A 22,915-nucleotide genomic window follows, 5' to 3' on the forward strand; every position below is an offset into this window, starting at 1 on the left:
TAATTACTTGACACATTGGAAAGAATTAACAAAAAAACAGAGCAAACTAGAATGCTATTTGGCCCTAAACAGAGAGTACACAGTGGCAGAATACCTGACCACTGTGACTGACCCAAACTTAAGCAAAGCTTTGACTATGTACAGACTCAGTGAGCATAGCCTTGCTATTGAGAAAGACCGCCATAGGCAGACATGGCTCTCAAGGGAAGACAGGCTATGAGCACACTGCCCACAAAATGAAGTGTAAACTGAGCTGCACTTCCTAACCTCCTGCCCAATGTATGACCATATTATAGACACATATTTCACCTCAGATTACAAAGACCCACAAAGAATTCGAAAACAACCCAATTTTGATAAACTCCTATATCTATTGGGCGAAATACCAGTGTGCCATCACAGCAGCAAGATTTGTGACCTGTTGTCACAAGAAAAGGGCAACCAGTGAAGAACAAACACCATTGTAAATACTTATTTATGCTTATTTATTTTCTTTAACCATTTGTACATTGTTGTTACAATGTAATGTTTACTGTTAATTTTTATTGTTTATTTCACTTTTGTATATTATCTACCTCACTTGCTTTGGCAATGTTAACACATGTTTCCCATGCCAATAAAGCCCCTTGAATTGAATTGAGTGAGTAAGAGAGAGACAGAAAAAAAGGGGATTGATTGCTTGGAGAGATAAACAGAAAGAAAAAAACAATGAATGCGCAAGAGCGACAAAGAATAAGAGAGGGAGAGGACTGAGCGGGTAAGAAAAACAGAGAGAGAAGGAGAGAGAGCTAGAGAGAGAGTAGGCATGCCCTCATCGCTCAGCCTTTATAATCAGATGCCTTACGCAAGTAAGCCTGGCAGGCTGAACACATACAGTGACAGACGTGACCCCTGCCTCTTACTAGAACTCGGAGGGGAGGGGCTGAACTCATCAGTTGGCACCGCCGTCCCCCGTCCTAGCCCACCCCAAACTGAGTTGCCTGGGGGAAATACTGTCACAACAGCAGGTGGGGGCATTGCCACCATGGAGCCAGCAGACCTGCAATACCACGTCAGGCCATGCTCCAATGGTCTTGAATTATACCCTTTTCGCACTAACGTGCCGAAACGACCTGTACTGTGCTGGTTTAGATATGTTCTCTTCACATGGTCTTTTCCAGCATGGTTCCAGAAACGATGGTGGATGTGTAACCAGGCCAGCACAGTTTGGCTTGGTTTAGCTTGACTTGGCTCAGTAGTGTGAAAAGGGTATTAGAAAGCTAGCTTCCTTTCCTAGCCTCCTTTCCTTCATGACGACTGAACTGTGAGGACTTGAAAGGTGCACGCACAATGGTGAAATCCTATACAGACCTTGATTCACTAATCAGTTGTGAAGGAAAGGAGACAGGGAAAGGAAGCTATTTAAGCGTATTTGGACCTATAGATAACTGCCAAAATAAAGGAAACACTTGAGTAAATGAGGGATACAAAGTATATTGAAAGCAGGTGATTCCACACAGCTGTGGTTATTGAGTTAATTAACCAATTAACATCCCATCATGCTCAGGGTCAAGTATAAAAAATCCCAGTTGCCCATTATTTTGGCAACAATGTCTAGAAGAGATCTCAGTAAGTTTCAAAGGGGGGTCTCAAAGGAGTATAGGGGGTTTAAAGTGTTAAATTAAATTAATTAGTTAATTAAAGTTGACTGTGCCTTTAAACAGCTTGGAAAATTCCAGAAAATTATGTCATGGCTTTAGAAGCTTCTGATAGGCTAATTGACATAATTTGAGTCAAATGGAGGTGTACCTGTGGATGTATTTCAAGGCCTACCTTCAAACTCAGTGCCTCTTTGCTTGACATGTTGGGAAAATCAAAAGAAATCAGCCAAGACCTCAGGAAAAAAACTGTAGACCTCCACAAGTCTGGTTCATCGTTGGGAGCAATTTCCAAACACTTGAAGGTACCACGTTTATCTGAACAAACATTAGTACGCAAGTATAAACACCATGGGACCACGCAGCCGTCATACCGCTCAGGAAGGAGACGCGTTCTGTCTCCTAGAGATGAACGTACTTTGGTGCGAAAAGTGCAAATCAATCCCAGAACAGCAAAGGACCTTGTGAAGATGCTGGAGGAAACAGATACAAAAGTATCTATATCCACAGTAAAACTGATCCTATATCGACATAACCTGAAAGGCCGCTCAGCAAGGAAGAAGCCACTGCTCCAAAACCGCCATAAAAAAGCCAGACTACAGTTTGCAACTGCACATGGGCACAAAGATCGTACTTTTTGGAGAAATGTCCTCTGGTCTGATGAAACAAAAATAGAACTGTTTGGCCATAATGACCATCGCCGAAGATCACCATCCCAACCGTGAAGCACGGGGGTGGCAGCATCATGTTGTGGGGGTCCTTTGCTGCAGGAGGGACTGGTGCACTTCACAAAATAGATGGCATCATGAGGGAGTAAAATTATGTGGATATATTGAAGCAACATCTCAAGACATCAGTCAGGAAGTTAAAGCTTGGTCGCAAATGGGTCTTCCAAATGGACAATGACCCCAAGCATACTTCCAAAGTTGTGGCAAAATGGCTTAAGGACAACAAAGTCAAGGTATTGGAGTGGCCATCAGAAAACCCTGACCTCAATCCTATAGAACATTTGTGGGCAGAACTGAAAAAGCATGTGCGAGCAAGAAGGCCTTACAAACCTGACTCAGTTACACCAGCTCTGTCAGGAGGAATGGGCCAAAATTCACCCAACGTATTATGGGAAGCTTGTGGAAGAATACCCGAAATGTTTGACCCAAGTTAAACAATTTAAACGCAATGCTACCAAATACTAATTGAGTGTATGTAAACTTCTGACCCACTGAGAATGTGATGAAAGAAATAAAAGCTGAAATAAATAATTCTCTCTACTATTACTCTGACATTTCACATTCTTCAAATAAAGTGGTGATCCTCACTGACCTAAAACAGGGAAGTTTTACTAGGATTAAATGTCAGGAATTGCGAAAAGCTGAGTTTAAATGTATTTGGCTAAGATGTATGTAAACTTCCGACTTCAACTGTAACTTATAAATGCCTCCTGAGCTTAGTTCAACTGTCGTACCCCGTCAGAACCCAAAATATGAGCTCATTTTACTCCAATGTATGTAAACAAAGTAAATGTAAACAAACACTATATAACCTCAAAACGTGGTTACCCTGCAAACAATAATGAGTCATTAGGACGTCCTGGGACGTCACGGAATGGTGGCCTAAATTTATCAGAATGTTGTGTCATGGTCCCCTGGAAGTTTTGTCTAGTTCCCGGATGGTCCCGGGGACATTCCTGAGGATGTTTTTAACACTTTCTTGGGACATTGTGTCATGGTCCCCTGAAGGTTTTTGTCTAGTTCCCGGTTTTAAATCTCAGCTCTGTTAAAAATACATGGAAGAATAACTATACTGAAAACCCATAATCTGCCCCACCAACAACTATACTGAAAACCCATACTCAAATTGCTGAAATAAGTAAATTAAATCAATGAAAGAATAGTCAGATTAACTGATAATTAAAATAGCAGGGCAGATGGAACTCTTTAGCTAAATGCAGAGATGTATTATAGGTAATGAATGTGTAGGGGACTTCTGAAATTCTAATTACTGACTGTGGCGAAGCAGAAAGAACAGCATACCTCAAATCCAGAGGTTGTGAGTTCAAATCCCAGGTGGGGTCATATTAAAGAGTCAATAATAATGGCGCCGGAGGGGATGGCTGCTGTTTTACCGGCTCCTAACCAACTGTGCCATTTTGTATGTTTTTTCACATTGTTTGTAACTTATTTTGTACATGATGTTGCTGCTACAGAGATTATGGGTATCAGAACAGCAATTACTCACCTTGAACAGGAAAAATATTTTTTCAGTAATGAGTCCGACGCTAAGGATATACTGCTTCTCTGAGACCAGGCCCAAAACCCCAACATTCGCGTGAAGAAAATACGGAAATAAAGGGGGCAGAGATCAGGGTGCCTTGTGAGAATTCGTCAGCGAGTGGGTAAACCGCCTCTACCATCCGTTCGATTTTAATGCAGGCAAACTTAAATTCGTTTTACCTAATTTCTACCAGCATGTCAGGTGCAATCTGAGGAAAAAAACTCTAAATCACCTTTACTCTACACACAGGAGACGCATACAAAGCTCTCCCTCTCCCTCCATTTGGCAAATCTCACCATAATTATACCCTCCTGATTGCTGCTTACAAGCAAAAACAAAAGCAGGAAGTACCTGTGACTTGCTCAATACGGAAGTGGTCAGATGACGCGGATGCTACGCTTCAGGACTGTTTTGCTAGCACAGACTGGAATATGTTCCAGGATTCATCCAATGGCATTGAGTATACCACCTCAGTCACCGGCTTCATCAATACGTGCATTGACGACGTCGTCCCCACAGTGACCGTACGTACATATCCCAACCAGAAGCCATGGATTACAGGCAACATCCGCACCGAGCTAAAGAGCTTCCGCTTTCCAGGAGTGGGACACTAATCCGAACACTTATAAGAAATCCCGCTGTGCCCTCAGACTGATCATCAAACAGGCAAAGCATCAATACAGGACTAAGATTGAATCCTACTACACCGGCTCTGATGCTCGTAGGTTGTTGCAGGGCTTGAAAATTATTAGCGACCCAGTGATGGGAACCTACCAGACGAGCTAAATGTCTTTTATGCTCGCTTCGAGGCAAACAACACTGAAGAATGCATGAGAGTACCAGTTGTTCCGGACGACTATGTGATCACGCACTCTTTAGCCGATGTGAGCAACGAACTTGAAACATTGTACCAACTATTAACTTGGGTCCAGCCCGAAGCTTGTCATAGCGAACTTGACAACATTGTATAAAATATTCCCTCTCCAGTGAGCTCAGGACAGACACAGCTGTAGGCTAAGAAGCAGATAATAAGCAGTGCTTGACTTGGAGCTGAGTAACACCACCTCAAATGTTCTACTGCTTTTCTACTGCTTGAGCTCCTGTTCCTCTAGCTCAAATGTATTGTGGAGCTCCTGGACCTAAATATAAACCGTGCCAGTACCCAAAATGAGTACCGGAACCTGTTTTAGTCCAAGTTAAGCACTGACGTTTCCACTGGATCAGATAATTACATTTTTCCCTTTCACGCTGAGTGGTTAGATTTTTCAAATACATTGAAGAACTATTGTAATTCTCAATGGATGTAAAAACAGACTTTGTTTGCTTGTTGTTTGAGGTGAAGAAAACATTACTTTGAGAAGCTCCACAGGTCGTTAGTGGTGGTGAGTTAAGCCAATCAGAAATCCTATCAGATCCCCAAATGGACACATGTATATGCCTACATTTGCCCGCAGACCAGGTAGCATATAGGCCTACTTCTATGCGTGCAGGTCCTGACTCAACATCGTCAGGAGAGCTCCAAACAAAAGACAATGACTAAACTGACAGAACTAGTAAATGGAATTAAATAAACCAAAACTTGTTTCTCACAAGTGTAGCATAGGTTGTGCACTCTGCAAACAATGTGTCTACTCCGACAATGAGAAAATAAAGACAGGAATATAATATTGAAATGACCGTAACCAAAGTAACAAACATTGTAGATTCGATATTATAGGAATGAACGGTAAAAGTACTACTGGTGATATGTAATGCGGTATTGATATACACTAACAATCAAACACAAACAATTCACACAATTAAGTTATGAAACCATGAATGTGCACAATTTCCATTGTTCATCTGGGTGCATGGTCAATCCGACATCTGCATTGGCCATGCAGCACTTACGGTGGTGATATGGCCTCAGCAGAAGTCAGGTCATTCATAATTCTTGCATTTCGCAGAGCAGTGCAGAGCTATTGTCAAGGAAGTGAATTTGTGTTTATACAGGATGTACCGCCCACACCTACCGTCAACCAATCATGTCAATGCGGAACTATACAGAGCCCTCCGCATTTGAAAAAAATTTGGGAGGCACATGGCGATGAGATACAGAGCTGGATTTGTTTTCTGCATGCCTCCGCAATTGCGTCACACCCTCCATATGGAGTCTCCGACCACATTTTCAAATCAAGCATAAATTGGATTTTAGTCTAGGCCTCCTCAATGGATGAGTTCACTGAGATGGGCACAAATATATACAGTACCAGTTAAAAGTTTGGAAACACCTACTCATTCAAAAGGTTTTTCTTTATTTTTACTATTTTCAACATTGTAGAATAATAGTGAAGACATCAAAACTATGAAATAACACATATGGAATTACGTAGTAACCATGTAGTAATCATGTAGCTTTCCCAACAGTCTTGAAGGAGTTCCCACATATGCTGAGCACTTGTTGGCTGCTTTTCCTTCACTCTGCGGTCCAACTCATCCAAACCATCTCAATTGGGTTGAGGTCGGGTGATTGTGGCCAGGTCATCTGATGCAGCACTCCATCACTCTCCTTCTCAGTCAAATAGCCCTTACACAGCCTGTAGTTGTTTTGGGTTATTGTCCTGTTGAAAAACAAATGATAGTCCCACTAAGCGCAAACCAAATGGGATGGTGTATCGCTTCAGAATGCTGTGGTGCCTTGAATTCTAAATCAATCACAGACTGTGTCACCATCAAAGCACCCCCACACATCACACCACCTCCTCCATGCTTCACTGTGGGAACCACACACGCAGAGATCATGCGTTCATCCACTCTGCGTCTCACAAAGACACGGTGGTTGGAACCAAAAATCTCAAACTTGGACTCATCAGACCAAAAGAAAGATTTCCACCGGTCTAATGTCCATTGCTCGTGTTTCTTGGCACAAGCAAGTCTCTTTTTATTATTGGTGTCCTTTAGTAGTGGTTTCTTTGCAGCAATTCGACCATGAAGGCCTGATTCACACAGTCTCCTCTGAACAGTTGATGTTGAGATGTGTCTGTTACTTGAACTCTGTGAAGCATTTATTTGGGCTGCAATTTCTGAGGATGGTAACTCTAATGAACTTACTCTCTGCAGCAGAGGTAACTCTGGGTCTTCCTTTCCTGTGGCGGTCCTCATGAGAGCCAGTTTCATCGTAGCGCTTGATGGTTTTTACGACTGCACTTATATAAACTTGCAAAGTTCTTGAAATGTTCCGCATTGACTGACGTTCATGTCTTAAAGTAATGGACTATTTGCTTACCAAATAGGGCTATCTTCTGTATACCACTCCTACCTTGTCACAACACAACTGATTGGCTCAAATGCATTAAGGAAAGAAATTACACAAATTAACAAGGTTACACCTGTTAATTGAAATGCATTGCAGGGGACAACATCATAAAGCTGGTTGAGAGAATGCCAAGAGTGTGCAAAGCTGTCAAGGTGGCTACTTTGAATAATCTAAAATACAAAATATATTTTGATTTGTTTAACACTTTTTTGGTTACTACATGATTCCATGTGTGTTATTTCATAGTTTTGATGTCTTCACTATTATTCTACAATGTAGAAAATAGTAAAATAAAGATAAACCCTTGAATGAGTAGGTGTGTCTAAACTTTTGACTGGTACTGTATATTAGTCGACTGGTCGATTGTTTGGTCGTTAAGCAGTTGGTCGACCGAGATTGTTTTAGTCGAGCAATAACAAATATATATAGATATTTGTTATTGCTCGACTAAAACATATATATTTGTTATTGTTAGACTAAAACAATCTCGGTCGACCAACAGCCTAACGACCAAACAATCGACCAGTCGACTAATTGAGGTCAGCCCTAAACTCAATATTAGGAAGGAGTTCCTAATGTTTTGTACACTCAGTGTATATGCATTAGTGATCATTTTTGATAATCAATCCACTCTGTTACACATTTTTAGTTTTACATTAGAATGCCAATCTCAGAAAAACTATCTCAAGAAAAAATGCCACCGAAAATTAGATTCCATGCTTATCGTTCATATTCTGATGATGGTTATACTTTAATTTGTGTCAATGGCAGTGAAATGACTGGGTATGTAAACAGTCAACGTATGGACCATTGCTGTACCCACCTTGAGTCCATCGCTGGGCAACCAGTGCCCAAACCGTGCAGGCAGGTCATCAAAGTTTCCTGTTTTGTTGTCAAATGTGTACTGAAAGAGAAATAAGAATACAAATCATATCATGAACTACTTGGTGGTGTTAATAACTAGAAGCTCCAAGCACAGAGCCAAAATATATTTTCTGTAAGCCAGTGAGTCAGTCAGTCAGTCTGTCTGAATGTCTGTAGACCACGTCTGTCTGTTTGTGTATCTGTCTGTCTATCTGCCTTCCTGCATGCCTGCCCACCCACACGCCTGTCCGTCTCTCAGTCTGCGGGACTCACGGCAGAGATGTCGGCCTCGACAGGCAGCAGGTTGAGGAAGGCAAAGAGCTGCACGGTGAAGATGGTGTAGATCTGTGTGGCGGACAGCATCAGCATCCCCAGGGAGAACAGCATCTTGCATTCCGAGCTGTGCCAGTCGACTGACACACGGATGGACTGTCCCAGTGCTGGCGGCTCTCACACCTGCAGAGTGTACACACACGCACAAACACAGGTTTGTCACTGTCTGTAGGCCTACATCTGCTCTCCCAGCCTCCCACAGAACAGAAAACATAAACACACCACACCTGGGTTCAAATACCTAGGTCGTTTACGGCAATCTATGTTAACTATGGTAATTTATACTTGAATAACTTTTTTTTTTTTTTTTTCAGATATATAGTATTAATTTGTATATCTGTGTCCATATTGTCTATTAGTTTCTAGTGGATAGACCATGTGGTTTAAGAAAAAAAAGCCTAATTAATGATTTGTTTTTTCTAATAAACAACGGAATAATTTTCAATAAACTGCAACTTTTCCAACTATTTACTTTTTTCACAACTGCCACCAGTTTGGCGCCAAAACATTTACAAAAAAGACAAATTTACATAGTAAAATAAGTGTGTTAAAAAAAAGGATATCTCATGTTGAAACCGGCATATGTGTCACAATCGTTTGTAGAATTAACGGACCAAGGTGCAGTGTGCGTAGAGTTCCACATGTTTAATTAATGAAACTCACCAAAACAATACAGAACAAACTAAACGTGAAGTCAAATGCAGTGCTCACAGGCAACTACACACAAACAAACAAGATCCCACAAAAACCCAGTGGGAAAAGGCTGCCTAAATATGATCCCCAATCAGAGACAACGATAAACAGCTGCCTCTGATTGGGAACCATACCAGGCCAACACATAGACATATAATAACCTAGATAACCCGCCCTAGTCACACCCCGACATAACCAACATAGAGAATAAAAGGCTCTCTATGGTCAGGGCGTGACAGTACCCCCCCCCCCCCCACCCAAAGGTGCGGACTCCGGTCGCAAACCCTGACTCAATAGGGGAGGGTCCGGGTGGGCATCTCACGTCGGGGGCGGCTCTGGTGCGGGGTGAAGTACCCACTCCGCTCGCGGATATGGAGCCGGGTAGAACGCCGTGCCCGGACTGGGCATCGGCGTGGAGGAGGGCCCCGGCCATGGAGAGGGGTTGTACGCCGCAACCGGACTGGGCACCGGCGCCGAAGAAGGCTCCGGCCATGGAGTTGAGTTGACCGCCGTGCCTGGACTGGGCACCGGCGCAGAGGCAGGCTCCGGCCTTGGAGCGGGACTGGACGCTGTGCCTGGACATCGGCGCCGAGGAAGACTCCTGCCATGGGACTGGACGCCATGCCTGGACTGTGCCTGGTGCGTGGGGCCGGCACTGGTGGTACCGGACTGGTGACACGCACCTCAGGGCGAGCGTGAGGAGCAGGCACAGGACATACCGGACTCAGCCATCTCACGTTTGTGTGGTAGGGGAGATCTGCATGACCCGACTGTCTCTTCCAACAGCAAGACAAACTGCCTGTGGTTTAAAGATTTTGCTCTTATGAAGTTTACCACTTTAGTGACTGTATCCACAACATGGCTCATTTTCAGAACACATTTACAGAGCAGCACCTGATGAATAATGTAATGCAGGAAAATAATCTTCTGATCTGGGTTCAGCTCAGCTACTTGATCTTGTATCCATTTCAAAAGGCCAATGTTTTTTCCTGTCAAGTTTGGGCACCCATCACTGGTCACACTGGATAACTTTTCAAAACTCAGTCCCAGCTTTGCCGCACACTTATTAACCTCCTCCAATAAATATTTCCAGGTGGTTGTGCTCTTCATTGACTGCACTGAAGCAAGCTCCTCTGTAATTTCAAAGTCTGGGGTTATGCCTCGTAAGAACATCAACAACTGCGCCGTGTCACATGCACCACTGCTCTCATCCAGGGCCAAGGAAAAATAGGTGAAATCCTTTACCTTGTCGTTCAACTGTTTTTCCATACTCTCTAAGATGTCCTCAACAAACCGTGTCACTGTTCGTCTTGACAGGGAAACATTTTCAAACAGCTCTTTCTTGTCAGGGCAAAGTCTTGCTGCAGAGTCAATTAAACATTCTTTAATCAATTCGCCCTCAGCGAATGGCTTGCTATGTTTTTAGCAATTTTGTGGGACAGTACATAGCTAGCTCTCGCAATTCCGTCATTTGCTGAATGCAGTTTTGTGACAAGTCATTGCTGCTTTTGCAACTGAGAAAGCATCTCTTTGGATGCACTTGCCCTCTGCTCAGAAGACATATTCCTATATTTTTCTGCATGCTTCGTCTGGAAATGTTGGGACAAGTTGTAGTCTTTCAAGACAGCGACGCTCTCTTTGCACATTAAGCACACAGCTTTCCCTGATTCCTCAATAAATATAAATAATGAATGTCCACTCTTGCTGGAACATCCTATATTCATTGTCTGCTTTCCTTTGAAATCTTTGAAAAACTCACTTTTGCGCAATTTCTAGCTAGCTACTATTTGTAACTGACGTGTGTGTGTTAGCCTGTCAGTCACTGTCTGTCCTTGTGCAGTTGTTCATATGTGCCTTCAAAATAAATGTCCCACAGGCGGTGGGAGTTAAATCGTTACACAACGGCGAGTATTCATTGGGCTTTTAAAATGAATAACAAATACGTTTTTCAAAACTTTACTTTCGCAAATTCTTTGTGATCTGAGCATGATTCCGTGGCCTGTATTGAATCACGTCACGGGCCGTATACGTGCCCCCGGGCTGGCCTGCGATTGATGGAACCATGAATTCTGCTCTCTACCAAAAAATCCTGAAGGAGAATGTCCGGCCATCAGTTCGTGACCTCAAGCTGAAGCGCACTTGGGTTCTGCAGTAGAACAATGATCCAAAACACACCAGCAAGTCCACCTCTGAATGGCTTAAAAAAACGAAATTAAGGTTTTGGAGTGGCCCAGTCAAAGTCTGGACTTGAATCCGATTGAGATGCTTTGGCGTGACCTTAAAAAGGCGGTTCATGCTCAAAAACCCTCCAATGTGGCTGAATTAAAACAATTCTGCAAAGAAGAGTGGGCCAAAATTCCTCCACAGCGATGTGAAAGACTCATTGCCAGTTAGCGCAAACGCTTGATTGCAGTTGTTGCTGCTGAGGGTGGCACAACCGGTCATTAGGTTTAGGGGGCAATTACTTTTTCCACATAGGGCCATGAAGGTTCGGATAGCTTTTTTCCCTTAATAAATAAAATAAAAACTGCACAAAACTGCATTTTGTGTTTACTTGGGTTATCTTTGTGTAATATTAAAATTTGTTTGATGATCTGAAACATTTAAGTGTGACAAATGTGCAAAAAAATAAGAAATCAGGAAGGGGGCAAATACTTTTTCACAGCACTGTAGATACTTGTGAAGATGCTGGAGGAAACAGGTACAAAAGGTCATTTGCTGTTGTTCTGGGATTGATTTGCACTTTTCGCACCAAAGTACGTTCATCTCTAGGAGACAGAACGTGTCTTCTTCCTGAGCGGTATGACGGCTGCATGGTCCCATGGTGTTTATACTTGCGTACTATTGTTTGTGCAGATGAACGTGGTACCTTCAGGCGTTTGGAAATTGCTCCCAAGGATGAACCAGACTTGTGGAGTTCACAATTTTTTTTCTGAGGTCTTGGCTGATTTCTTTTGATTTTCCCATGATGTCAAGCAAAGAGGCACTGAGTTTGAAGGTAGGCCTTGAAATACATCCACAGGTACACCTCCAATTGACTCAAATGATGTCAATTAGCCTATCAGAAGCTTCTAAAGCCATTACATAATTTCTGGAATTTTCCAAGCTGTTTAAAGGCACAGTCAACTTAGTGTATGTAAACTTCTGACCCACTGGAATTGTGATACAGTGAATTATAAGTGAAATAATCTGTCTGTAAACAATTGTTGGAAAAATGACTTGTGTCATGCACAAAGTAGATGTCCTAACTGACTTGCCAAAACTATAGTTTGTAACAAGAAATTTGGGGAGTGGTTGAAAAACGAGTTTTAATGACTCCAACCTAAGTGTATGTAAACTTCCGACTTCAACTGTACGAATTTTTGCCATATTAGCATTGACATAAAATTTGGCTTTGGCGGTATACCGTATACTGATGTATTTGGAAATAGCCACTGGATGATTTTAATACCATGGAAACTATTTTTTTTTTAAAGTTTTCCCCCATACATTTTAATATTTGCAGATACTTTAAGTAAATACATGCAATCAACTTGTGCAATACATTAGGAGATAAAGCAAATTGCGTTTTTAATTTCACTAGTCACATAATTTTACATTATGAAGCTTATCGTAGTTCCCCAGACCAGTTGAGTCAGTCACCTGTTTGTTTTTAAATAGCACAACCGGAGCAGGTGAGTCCAGCTGTGTATTGACGGGGTCACGTTTTATATTGAAAGTCAAGTGTTTTTATGCTTCAATAAAGTGATAAGAGATGTGCAACTAGTTTCCTTCACAGAAAATACATTAATGCAACACATTCAGCAGAAAATAGCTTTTCATCAGATGACAACAGAAGTGTAACGCTATTTGGCTGGCAGCCACACAAGTAAATTAGCTTACAATGAAAAAGCAAGGTATTTTTTGCAAAGACGATGCAATCATATTTCTAATGTTTATCATAGAAATAATTTAGCCAGCTACATTTCCTGTTTTGATTAAAGTTAATCTTACATTTTAGCTGAGAAAAGTAGCTGGATATACTAAGAAAAGTACTGGAAAAAGGTAGCTACACATGAGAATTCAGTTAAGGGCATTCTGAGTGGAGAAGTGCAACTGAAGCACAAAATTAGTCTGATGCCGAGCAGAAATTACAATAAGACACATTTTAAATCTGCATTTACAAAGTCAACCTTTATTTAACTAGGCAAGTCTACAAAACGCAGCAAGATGACACTTTTTTTATTTTTTTATTTAGCGTGACAAAAATCTGAATTCTGCATTAACGCGACCCTTAAATTTAACTTGCTAGTTGATCTAAGTAATAGGCTGAATAATAAGGTGACGGGGCATCATATATTGTTAGCTTTCTTCCATGTTTAAGAAGTCAAAGCCCTTTGGATGAGTTATTTGTACAGCTGCCACTATCTTGATTTCCTTGCGTTTTTTCTCCTCTCCATTCTCCACAGCCTTCTCCTCTTCCCTCTTCTCTGAGCAGAGCAGGCAGGCCCGTTGCACTAGCAACTGTATCCTATACATGCTGCTCCAGAGCCAGTACTGCTCTTCCTTCAGACAAGCATGTCAAAACTTTTTTCATTTGTATGTCTCTCGTTCACAGTCGCTTGTAAATGTCCAAACTCACTAAAAATGACATGACATTCAGTAGCTTCTATATATGTATAACTTTATGAGCTGTATTGCCTGTCTTAGCAATTAGTTAATTTTCATCTCGTTAGCATATGTAGCTAGCAGCCTCCATTGAGATGCGCTATTACTTGTGCTAATTTTGTTAGCATTCTGGTAAAAGATGCCTAATTGGGTTTTTGCCTGTTTGGCGCCCCCTTGTGTACTCCGGTCACATTGATGCGAGTGCATCATTTGAGACGTTGTCAGCCAATCCATCTATTTCAAAGAGAGCTCCATAAACCACGTCCAGTGGGACGGATCAAGGCATGTTGCACTGGGACACATTTTAATACGGAGATAGGCCTCATTTTATGGTGGTTCTGTGTAGTTATGCTAATATATTTGAGACAAGTTTATTGCAGTTAATTTTGTCTTCGACTTAATAAGTAAAATATCTTTGAGTAGCAAACAGGTAAACGAGTCACAGACAGTTCGAAATAGAAAATATTCTGCCTGAGGTGGGCATTGTTTACTACCTGAATTCTTTGGATTATCTGGTTACTACCAGTGTTTCGAATAAATTGTGACTGACCGCCTTGATTCGGTGTTATGTAGGAAAATTTGAAATGGTGTTTTTTACATTGGATAAAAGCTGAGACACAGAGCTACAAACTGGAATCTCATACACTGCATTTGAGGAACAATGGGAAAGTAATTCTGCTTTGAAGTTTGATAAACTTGTAACCTCACTTTTGAGAAAATGGCCTTTGAATGTTTTGGTACCTACTGGAGAGCTCTCCTTTATCTACATCCATTCAGCATTGTTCACACCCTTCACACCCATCTCTTTAAAGATTCACATGTGAGGTCATGTGCTAAACAGAGAGTAGTGTAGTAAAGATTAAGACTAAAAGTGGTTAAAGTAGTAGCCTACAATAAGGAAAAATTCCAGGTAAACAAAGTGTCCAGATAAAATATTTTATAAGTATTAGATCACGCTTACCCAGACACACTTGTCTAAATTGATGGGTCATGTGAAAGAAATGCTATAACCCCCAGCCACATCTTGCTAAGTGGATGGGTCTCTACAGGTGTAAATGGTGCAGCCAAATGCTTACTTGCATAGTAGCAATATCAGAAACAGATAGTGTCAATATAAAGGAAATAATATACAGTATGTAGAAGAACAATATCAGTGATAGATGAGGTAGTTATATGCATACAATCAGGGGTAAAGTCCCTGAGCAGCAGGATAAAAAAAATTATAATAGTAGCAGCAATGTGTGTTAGGAGAATCATGTCGTGGAAATTCAGTATTGAGAGAGACTGTCATTTCTTGAAAAATAATAATTTTTATTTAATATCAATTAATTATTGCAATAATGAAACCGTCGACCCCACACGCTGAAGTGTGTTGCAGAGTGCTTAACTGATAATGAAAAAAAATGATGTTATATAGGACCTAAAAATGCTTAGTCAGGCTGGTTCCAACTCCCATAAGCCACCTTGTTCATCTCCTGGTTATCTACACAGGATATTGTTATACTTCCAACCCGGCTTAGTTTCCCAGATGCCAGGATGATCAGACAATGAGGCATTGTTCTAAACTCTTCCAGGCTATCTCGGGTCACACACATACCACGTCTTGTCTATAGAATGCCAACTTCAGGTAATTATCACCAAGTCATTGTCAGCCCAAGCTATCTCTAGCAAACCATACGCCCAGACTAACTGCAGGAAACCATCTCTTTACAGAAACACAGAATTAAACAGAACAGAAATGTCCTACTATTTGTTAAGTATTAATTGCTAACTATTACCATCAAACAAATCAAATGTTTTGTCACATGCGCCGAATACAACCTTACAGTGAAATGCTTACTAAAAGGCCTAACCAACAATGCAGTTTAAAAAATAAAAATAAATTAAAAAATACCTTAAAAAAAAACAAGAATCAGAAATAAAAGTAACAACTAAAAGAGCAGCAGTAAAATAACAATAACGAGGATATATAGAGGAGGTTAATGTGCGGGAGCACCGGTTAGTTGAGGTAATTGAGGTAATATGTACGTAGAGTTAAAGTGACTATGCATAAATTATGAACAGAGAGTAGCAGCAGCGTAAAAGAGGAGTCTGGGTAGCCCTTTGATTAGCTGTTCATGAGTCTTATGGCTTGGGGGTAGAAGATGTTAAGAAGCTTTTTGGACCTCGACTTGGTGCTCCGGTACCCGCTTGCCGTGCGGTAGCAGAGAGAACAGTCTATGACCAGGGTGGCTGGAGTCTGACAATTTTTAGGGCCTTCCTCTGACACCGCCTGGTATAGAGGTCCTGGATGGCAGGAAGCTTGGCCCCAGTGATGTACTGGGCTGTACACACTACTATCTGTAGTGCCTTGCGGTCGGAGGCCGAGCAGTTGCCAAATCAGCCAGTGATGCTCTTGATGGTGGAGCTATAGAACCTTTTGAGAATCTGAGGAACCATGCCAAATCTTTTCAGTATCCTAAGGGGGAATAGGTTTTGTCGTGCACTCTTCATGACTGTCTAGGTGTGCTTGGACCATGTTAGTTTGTTGGTGATGTGGACACCAAGGAACTTGAAGCTTTCGACCTGCTCCACTACAGCCCCACCGATGAGAATGGGGCTTGCTCAGTCCTCCTTTTCCTGTAGTCCACAATCATCTCCTTTGTCTTCATCACGTTGAGGGAGAGGTTGTTGTCCTGGCACCACACGGCCAGGTCTCTGACCTCCTCCCCTATAGTCCGTCTCGTTGTTGATCAGGCCTACCACTCGTGTCATCGGCAAACTTAATGATGGTGCTTGAGTCGTGCCTGGCCGTGCAGTCATGAGTGAACAGGGAGTAAAGGAGGGGACTAAGAACGCACCCCTGAGGGGCCCACGTGTTGAGGATCAGAGTGGCAGATGTGTTGTTACTTACCCTTACCACCTGGGGGCGGCTCGTCAGGAAGTCCAGTTGCAGAGGGAGGTGTTAAGTCTCAGGGTCCTTAGCTTAGTGATGAGTTTTGAGGGCACTATGGTGTAGTAGTCAATGAATAGCATTCCCACATAGGTGTTCCTTTTGTCAGGTGGGAAAGGGCAATGTGGAGTGCAATAGAGATCGCATCATCTGTGGACCTGTTAGGGTGGTATGCAAATTGGAGTGGGTCTAGGGTTTCTGGGATAATGGTGTGGATGTGAGCCATGACCAGCCTTTCAAAGCACTTCATGGCTACAGACGTGAGTGCTACGGTTTGGTAGTCATTTAAGCAGGTTACCTTAGTGTTCATGGGCACAGGGACTATGGTGGTCTGCTTGAAACATGTTGGTATTACAGACTTAGACAGGGAGAGGTTGAAAATGTCAGTGAAGACAAGACTTGACAGTTGGTCAGCGCATGCTCGGAGTACACGTCCTGGTAATCCGTCTGGCCCTGCGGCCTTGTGAATGTTGACCTGTTCTTACTCACATCAGCTGCGAAGAGGGTGATCACACAGTCATCCGGAACAGCTGCTGCTCTCATGCATGTTTCAGTGTTACTTGCCTTGAAGCGAGCATATAAGTAATTTAGCTCGTCTGGTAGGCTCGTGTCACTGGGCAGCTCTCGGCTGTGCTTCCCTTTGTAGTCTGTAATAGTTTGCAATCCCTGCCACATCTGACGAGTGTCGGAGCCAGTGTAGTAGGATTCGATCTCAGTCCTGTATTGATGCTTTACTTGTTTGATGGTTCTCGGAGGGCATAGCTGGATTTCTTATAAGCTTCCGGGTTAGAGTCCCACTCCTTGAAAGCGGCAGCTCTACCTTTTAGCTCAGTGCGGATGTTGCCTGTAATCCATGACTTTTGGTTGGGGTATGTACGTACAGTCACTGTGGTGACGACGTCATCGATGCACTTATTGATGAAGCCAGAGACTAATGTGGTCTACTTCTCAATGCCATCGGAAGAATCCCAGAACATATTCCAGTCTGTGCTAGCAAAACAGTCCTGTAGCTTAGCATCTGCTTCATCTGACCCCTTTCTTATTGACTGAGTCACTGCTGCTTTCTGCTTAAATTTTTGCTTGTAACCAGGAATCAGGTAGAATTATGGTCAGATTTGCCAAATGGAGGGCGAGGGAGAGCTTTGTACACGTCTTTGTGTGTGGAGTATAGGTGGTCTAGAGTTTCCTCTGGTTGCACATTTAACATGTTGGTGGAAATTTGGTGAAACAGATTTAAGTTTCCCTGCATTAAAGTCCCCGGCCACTAGGAGCGCTGCCTCTGGATTAGCGTTTTCCTGTTTGCTTATGGCGGTATACAGCTCATTGAGTGTGGTCTTAGTGCCAGCATCGGTCTGTGGTGGTATGTAGACAGCTACGAAAAATACAGATGAAAACTCTCTTGGTAGATAGTATGGTCTACAGCTTCTCATGAGATACCGTGAATATAGATATTGTGAACCAGCTGTTGTTTACAAATATACATAGAACCCCACCCCTTGTCTTACCAGAGGCCGTTGTTTTATACTGCCGATACAGTGTAAAACCCACCAGCTGCATGTTGTTCATGTCATCGTTCAGCCACGACTCGGTGAAACATAAGATATTACAGTTTTTAATATCCTGTTGGTAGTTTAATCTTGCTCGTAGGTCATCAATTTTATTTTACAATGATTGCACGTTGGCCAATAGAACAGATGGTAGTGGGCGTTTACTCGCTCGCCTACGAATTCTCAGAAGGCAGCCCAACCTCCGCCCCCTTTTTTTCCTTCTCTTCACGCAAATGACGGGGATTTGGGCCTGTCGTCGGACTCGTTAAAGGATAACGCTTCTACCAGTTTGTGGTGAGTAATCGCTGCTTGATGTCCAGAAGTTATTTTCTGTCATAAGAAATGGTAGCAGAAACATTATGTACAAAATAAGTAAAAAAATAAGTTACAAACGATGCAAAAAAACGAACAAAATAACACAGTTGGTTAGCAGCACGTAAAACATCAACCATCCTCTCCGGCGCCATTCTTCTTAACACAGTCATTTGAATAGAGGCACTGCAGATAGTGCTGATGACTGGGAATCCGCCCGAACCACGCATGAACAAGGGAATCTATATTCGGAGAGCCCGATTCTGTCCTGCCCTTGACTTTGGTGCAGGGCGTGTGATGTCAATAGCCTCTTCGTCACAAAACTCCCTGATCTTCTCAAAAAGATAAGTTTGTCTAGCTGTGTCCAGTTCAGGTGGTGCTTGTACAGGCAGACCATCTATGAGAGGAAGGATGTCAGCGTTACGCAGCAGCTGAAACCTGTTCCCGACGGAGTACGAACGCTCCTTGGTGACAACACCAGGCTCCAGAGCACCGAAGCTGTAAAACAGGAAATAACAAAAAAAATGATGTGAGATCAATAAAAGTAGTGCCAATCATGTTGGAGGTAAATTAAATAATCAAAACGTGTTGTTTATGCTTTACATACCAAGTGTTGTCATCGATTCCATGTAGAGACGCCACGTCGCTGCTTTTGTCACATGGGATGTCAGCAGCTTTCCACCGTTTGTGTCCTGGGTGGCATCCTGGTAATACTATTGCATTGTCCTCTGCGTAGTTGTTGATGAAGTTCACAACTTGCTGCAAGTCCTCATGCTTCAGCTGTAACCTGTGCTTGCTTGGACCAGCTCTCTTTTTGATGGGAGGCATTAGACCATTCTCCTTGTATGACTGGTGGAGGAGAGTCAGGCGTGTTCTACTGATGCTGAAAGACAAATTCCAGATATAAATATTTTGGCATTAATATACAATAGATAGCCGTAATCACCGTCAGTCACACATGGCTAACTTGATGGGTCATGTAATCATCTGGCGAAGTGGAGTCTTTTGTTTAGACATGCTAGCTAAACAATGAACCATAATCCTAATCCATAGAGTACTAGCAATACAAACCGATTGTCATAGCTAGCTAAAGGTTAACCAAATAGGTTCAATGTTAGCTAGTTAGCTAGCTAAGATTAGGCTATAACTAGTAATGCGAAATGGCATTCTGAGATAACATTACTACACACAGATCATAAACGGAATGTTAGCTAGCGAGCCAGCCATCTAACATCAGCTAGCTAGCTAACAGTAAGCTTTAACTTGCAATGCAAACAACTTTGACAAAATTAGAAACGTATAATATCTGAAACTGTAGCTAGACTCTTACCTGTATACATGGATGAACACTTCACGGCAGACTGCAACCCCTTTCATAAATCCTGTGTAGTTTCCGTTTTGTTGGTACAGCTTGCTTGGCCCGTTGTTGTGTCAAGTCACTCTGGTTCACACTGACCGTGTGCAATGCCATAAGAATCATCTTAATCTTTAGCCCCCACCCAAACTCTGACCATTTTACTCGCCCTAGCAGAGCTGGTTAGGCTGTTTTTATGTTATCCAGAGTGTTGGTGACTAACTGTGCTCCTGGCAACAATTTAATTATGCTTTTTTGCCGACGTTTACTGACACCAGCCATATTCAACGGATGTTGAGCATTCGTAAATTAATCAGTTATTTTGCGCTCTGGCCCACTCAGACAAGAGTGCTCTGAAACAGTTTTTGCAGTGACATTCTATTGAAATGGACACTTACATAGAAGTCTTTTGTTAAGTTTTACTACACAATAAAAAAAAAACATTTTAAAGTCGCATTAGACAGGATTACCTACACATACTGACCAGCTCAAATAGACAGAAGCGTGCTATTTGGCAGAGAAATCCAAACTCATCTCTTGGCATGTCCATCCCACTCATTATCTCAGCCAATCATGGCTAGCGGGAGGTTGCTCCCTTTTTCTGTGGCTAAACTAACTAGGCTCATAATTTAACAATTTTATTCGTATTTACAGATGGCATTCAAGTTTGTTATTAAGGCATACGAAAGTTCACATGTTCGAAAAGGCATTTCTGCCCCAAAAACTATTTTGATAAATAAAACTAAGTTTACGTTCAAATGGCTCTCCTGTGAAGTAGTGACCCGCAACATACGTCTAGTTTCCTGAAAAGGGTCAAAATTGTGCTCGTTGACAAAACAGACCTGGGATGCCTTTTCATACAGATTTATTTGACAAAGATCCACAGTGGGTCTGTCTGTGTATGTAGCGTGATACTGGAGACAGGTTTATAATTGCAGTGAATGTCATCTATTCATTTACTGTTAGGCTATAGCATTTTTGAGTAGCAGCCATACTGTAGGTAGCAGTCAGGGAAACAACAACTTGCTATTTTTCTGCATGACTCAGGCACTCTTTCAATTGTCTTGTCAACCGAGCAACACTACTTATTTTGCTCAACTAAAGCGTGAAATATATTCTTTATATTAAAAGATTGGCCTGGCTGACATGAAAATTACATTAAGGGGAAAGGATCCACAGAAAGAGGTTGATTATCTTTCTACGAATCGCTTTATTTGCAATGCTGGCTGCCATGGTTAACACAAACGCAGGACATTGAATGCTACCTGAACTGAGTAACATACGTACAGTATCCCAGCTATGTTAAATATGTGTGTGTGTGTTTGCCAGATTATCCCGTGTCCACAGCAACACTATTTATTATTCCTACACACCAAGAAACTTCAATTCCATTACTTACCATGCCGCCTTTAGGAAAAGACATCTGACCATAGGGTCTTGAAGTGTTCGTACTTTCTATAGTCATTATGGATATTGTCTGAGCTTACTGGTCATCAATACTGCACACTGCCAGAGTATGTCTCAGATTAATGTAGTTGGTTTTAGCTTTTCTATCAATTAATGACTATTTGAATAAACATTCTTTATTCTGTTGGTGTGTGTACTTTTATGCGTTTGTGTGGCGGAGCAAATCATTTAACAACACCTTAATTCAGCCTATTGGATCGTTATATTCTGCAGATTCTGAACAGTCATGTAACAATTGGAAGGATTAGACATTTCTAACATATACTGCCCTATTTTTGAAGGAAAAGTGAAGCTAAAATGGAAAATGTATCTCTCATGTGAAGTTGTACGACTTTACTTTTGTAACTGACAATTAACCTGTCAGTCTATGTCGTTGTTTTTTGTTTTGAATTGTTTACGTGTTCACTATGCAGGGGAAATATTAAGACAAGCGGAACTACGTGGCTAAGAACTGTTGTAACGGGGATTATTATCACAGCAACACACTTTTGGAGTGAAGGCAATCCCACCCTGTATTAGCTAGGTTTTTTGTGTAGTTCGTAACGATTGAAGCGTGTATGTTAGGATGGTAACGTTATAATAATTAAGGATGAAGCGTGAATTCATGCCGGGAATAAGAAGTGTGATGTTTTTGATTTCCTCCCTTCTGTAATAAGCAGCCAATGAGGTATTTTACCTTTATTCATGTGTTTAATCTGATACTGTTATATCTCCGGCTAAACTGTTTATGTATGTAAGCACTTCAGAGTTATATCAAGCTAATAAGTTACTCATAAGACAAGAAAGTTGCAAGAGTGTGCTTAACCGTATTTTAATTTACTTTATAGTTCTCACAGAAGGTGACATTTCTGACTAAAACTACAGAATAAAACTGCCAGTTAAAATCATGGAACAGTTGTGCTTGTGGTTACTGGAGGGAGCTACACTTTTTATTATAAAATATTTTAAAAGTCTGGATTGGATTTAATGGGTACCGAATGTAAAATAAATAGGCCATAGTGGCGAAATAATTACAATATAGCAATTAAACACTAAAGTGATAGATGTGCAGAAGATGAGTGTGCAAGTAGAGATACTGGGGTGCAAAGGAAAATAAATCAAATATAAAATAGTATGGGGAATGAAGTAGTTGGATCGGCTATTTACAGATGGGCTATGTACAGGTGCAGTAATCTGTGAGCTGCTCTGACAGATGGTGCTTAAAGTTAATGAGGGAGATATGAGTCTCCAGCTTCAGTGATTTTTGCAGTTCGTTCCAGTCATTGGCAACAGAGAACTGGAAGGAAAGGCGGCCAAAGGAGGAATTGGCTTTGGGGGTGACTAGAGATGTAGATATACCTGCTGGAGCGCGTGCAACGGGTGGGTGCTGCTATGGTGACCAGTGAGCTGAGATAAGGCGGAGCTTTACCTAGCAAAGATGACCTGGAGCCAGTGGGTTTGGCGACGAATATGAAGCAAGGGCCAGCCAACGAGAGCATACAGGTCGCAGTGGTGGGTAGTATATGGGGCTTTGGTGACAAAACGGATGGCACTGTGATAGACTACATCCAATTTGCTGAGTAG

At 41.9% G+C, this 22,915-nt stretch overlaps 1 protein-coding gene across 2 annotated transcripts in view; it reads right to left on the minus strand.

Moving 5' to 3' along the window:
* LOC120054608 (E3 ubiquitin-protein ligase RNF13-like) overlaps positions 1-22,915 on the minus strand; it is a 102,581-nt gene that overhangs the window by 74,995 nt on the left and 4,671 nt on the right. For both annotated transcript variants that reach the window (XM_039002080.1, XM_039002082.1), the window contains exons 2-3: positions 8,341-8,523; positions 8,027-8,107 (exon numbers count right to left, since the gene is read on the minus strand). In XM_039002080.1, coding sequence (XP_038858008.1) covers positions 8,027-8,107; positions 8,341-8,454 — 195 coding nt within the window. In that variant the 5' untranslated portion in view covers positions 8,455-8,523. The remainder of the gene's footprint in view (positions 1-8,026; positions 8,108-8,340; positions 8,524-22,915) is intronic.

The sequence above is a fragment of the Salvelinus namaycush genome, chromosome 10 (genome assembly GCF_016432855.1).
Source record: "Salvelinus namaycush isolate Seneca chromosome 10, SaNama_1.0, whole genome shotgun sequence".
NCBI classification, from domain to species: domain Eukaryota; kingdom Metazoa; phylum Chordata; class Actinopteri; order Salmoniformes; family Salmonidae; genus Salvelinus; species Salvelinus namaycush.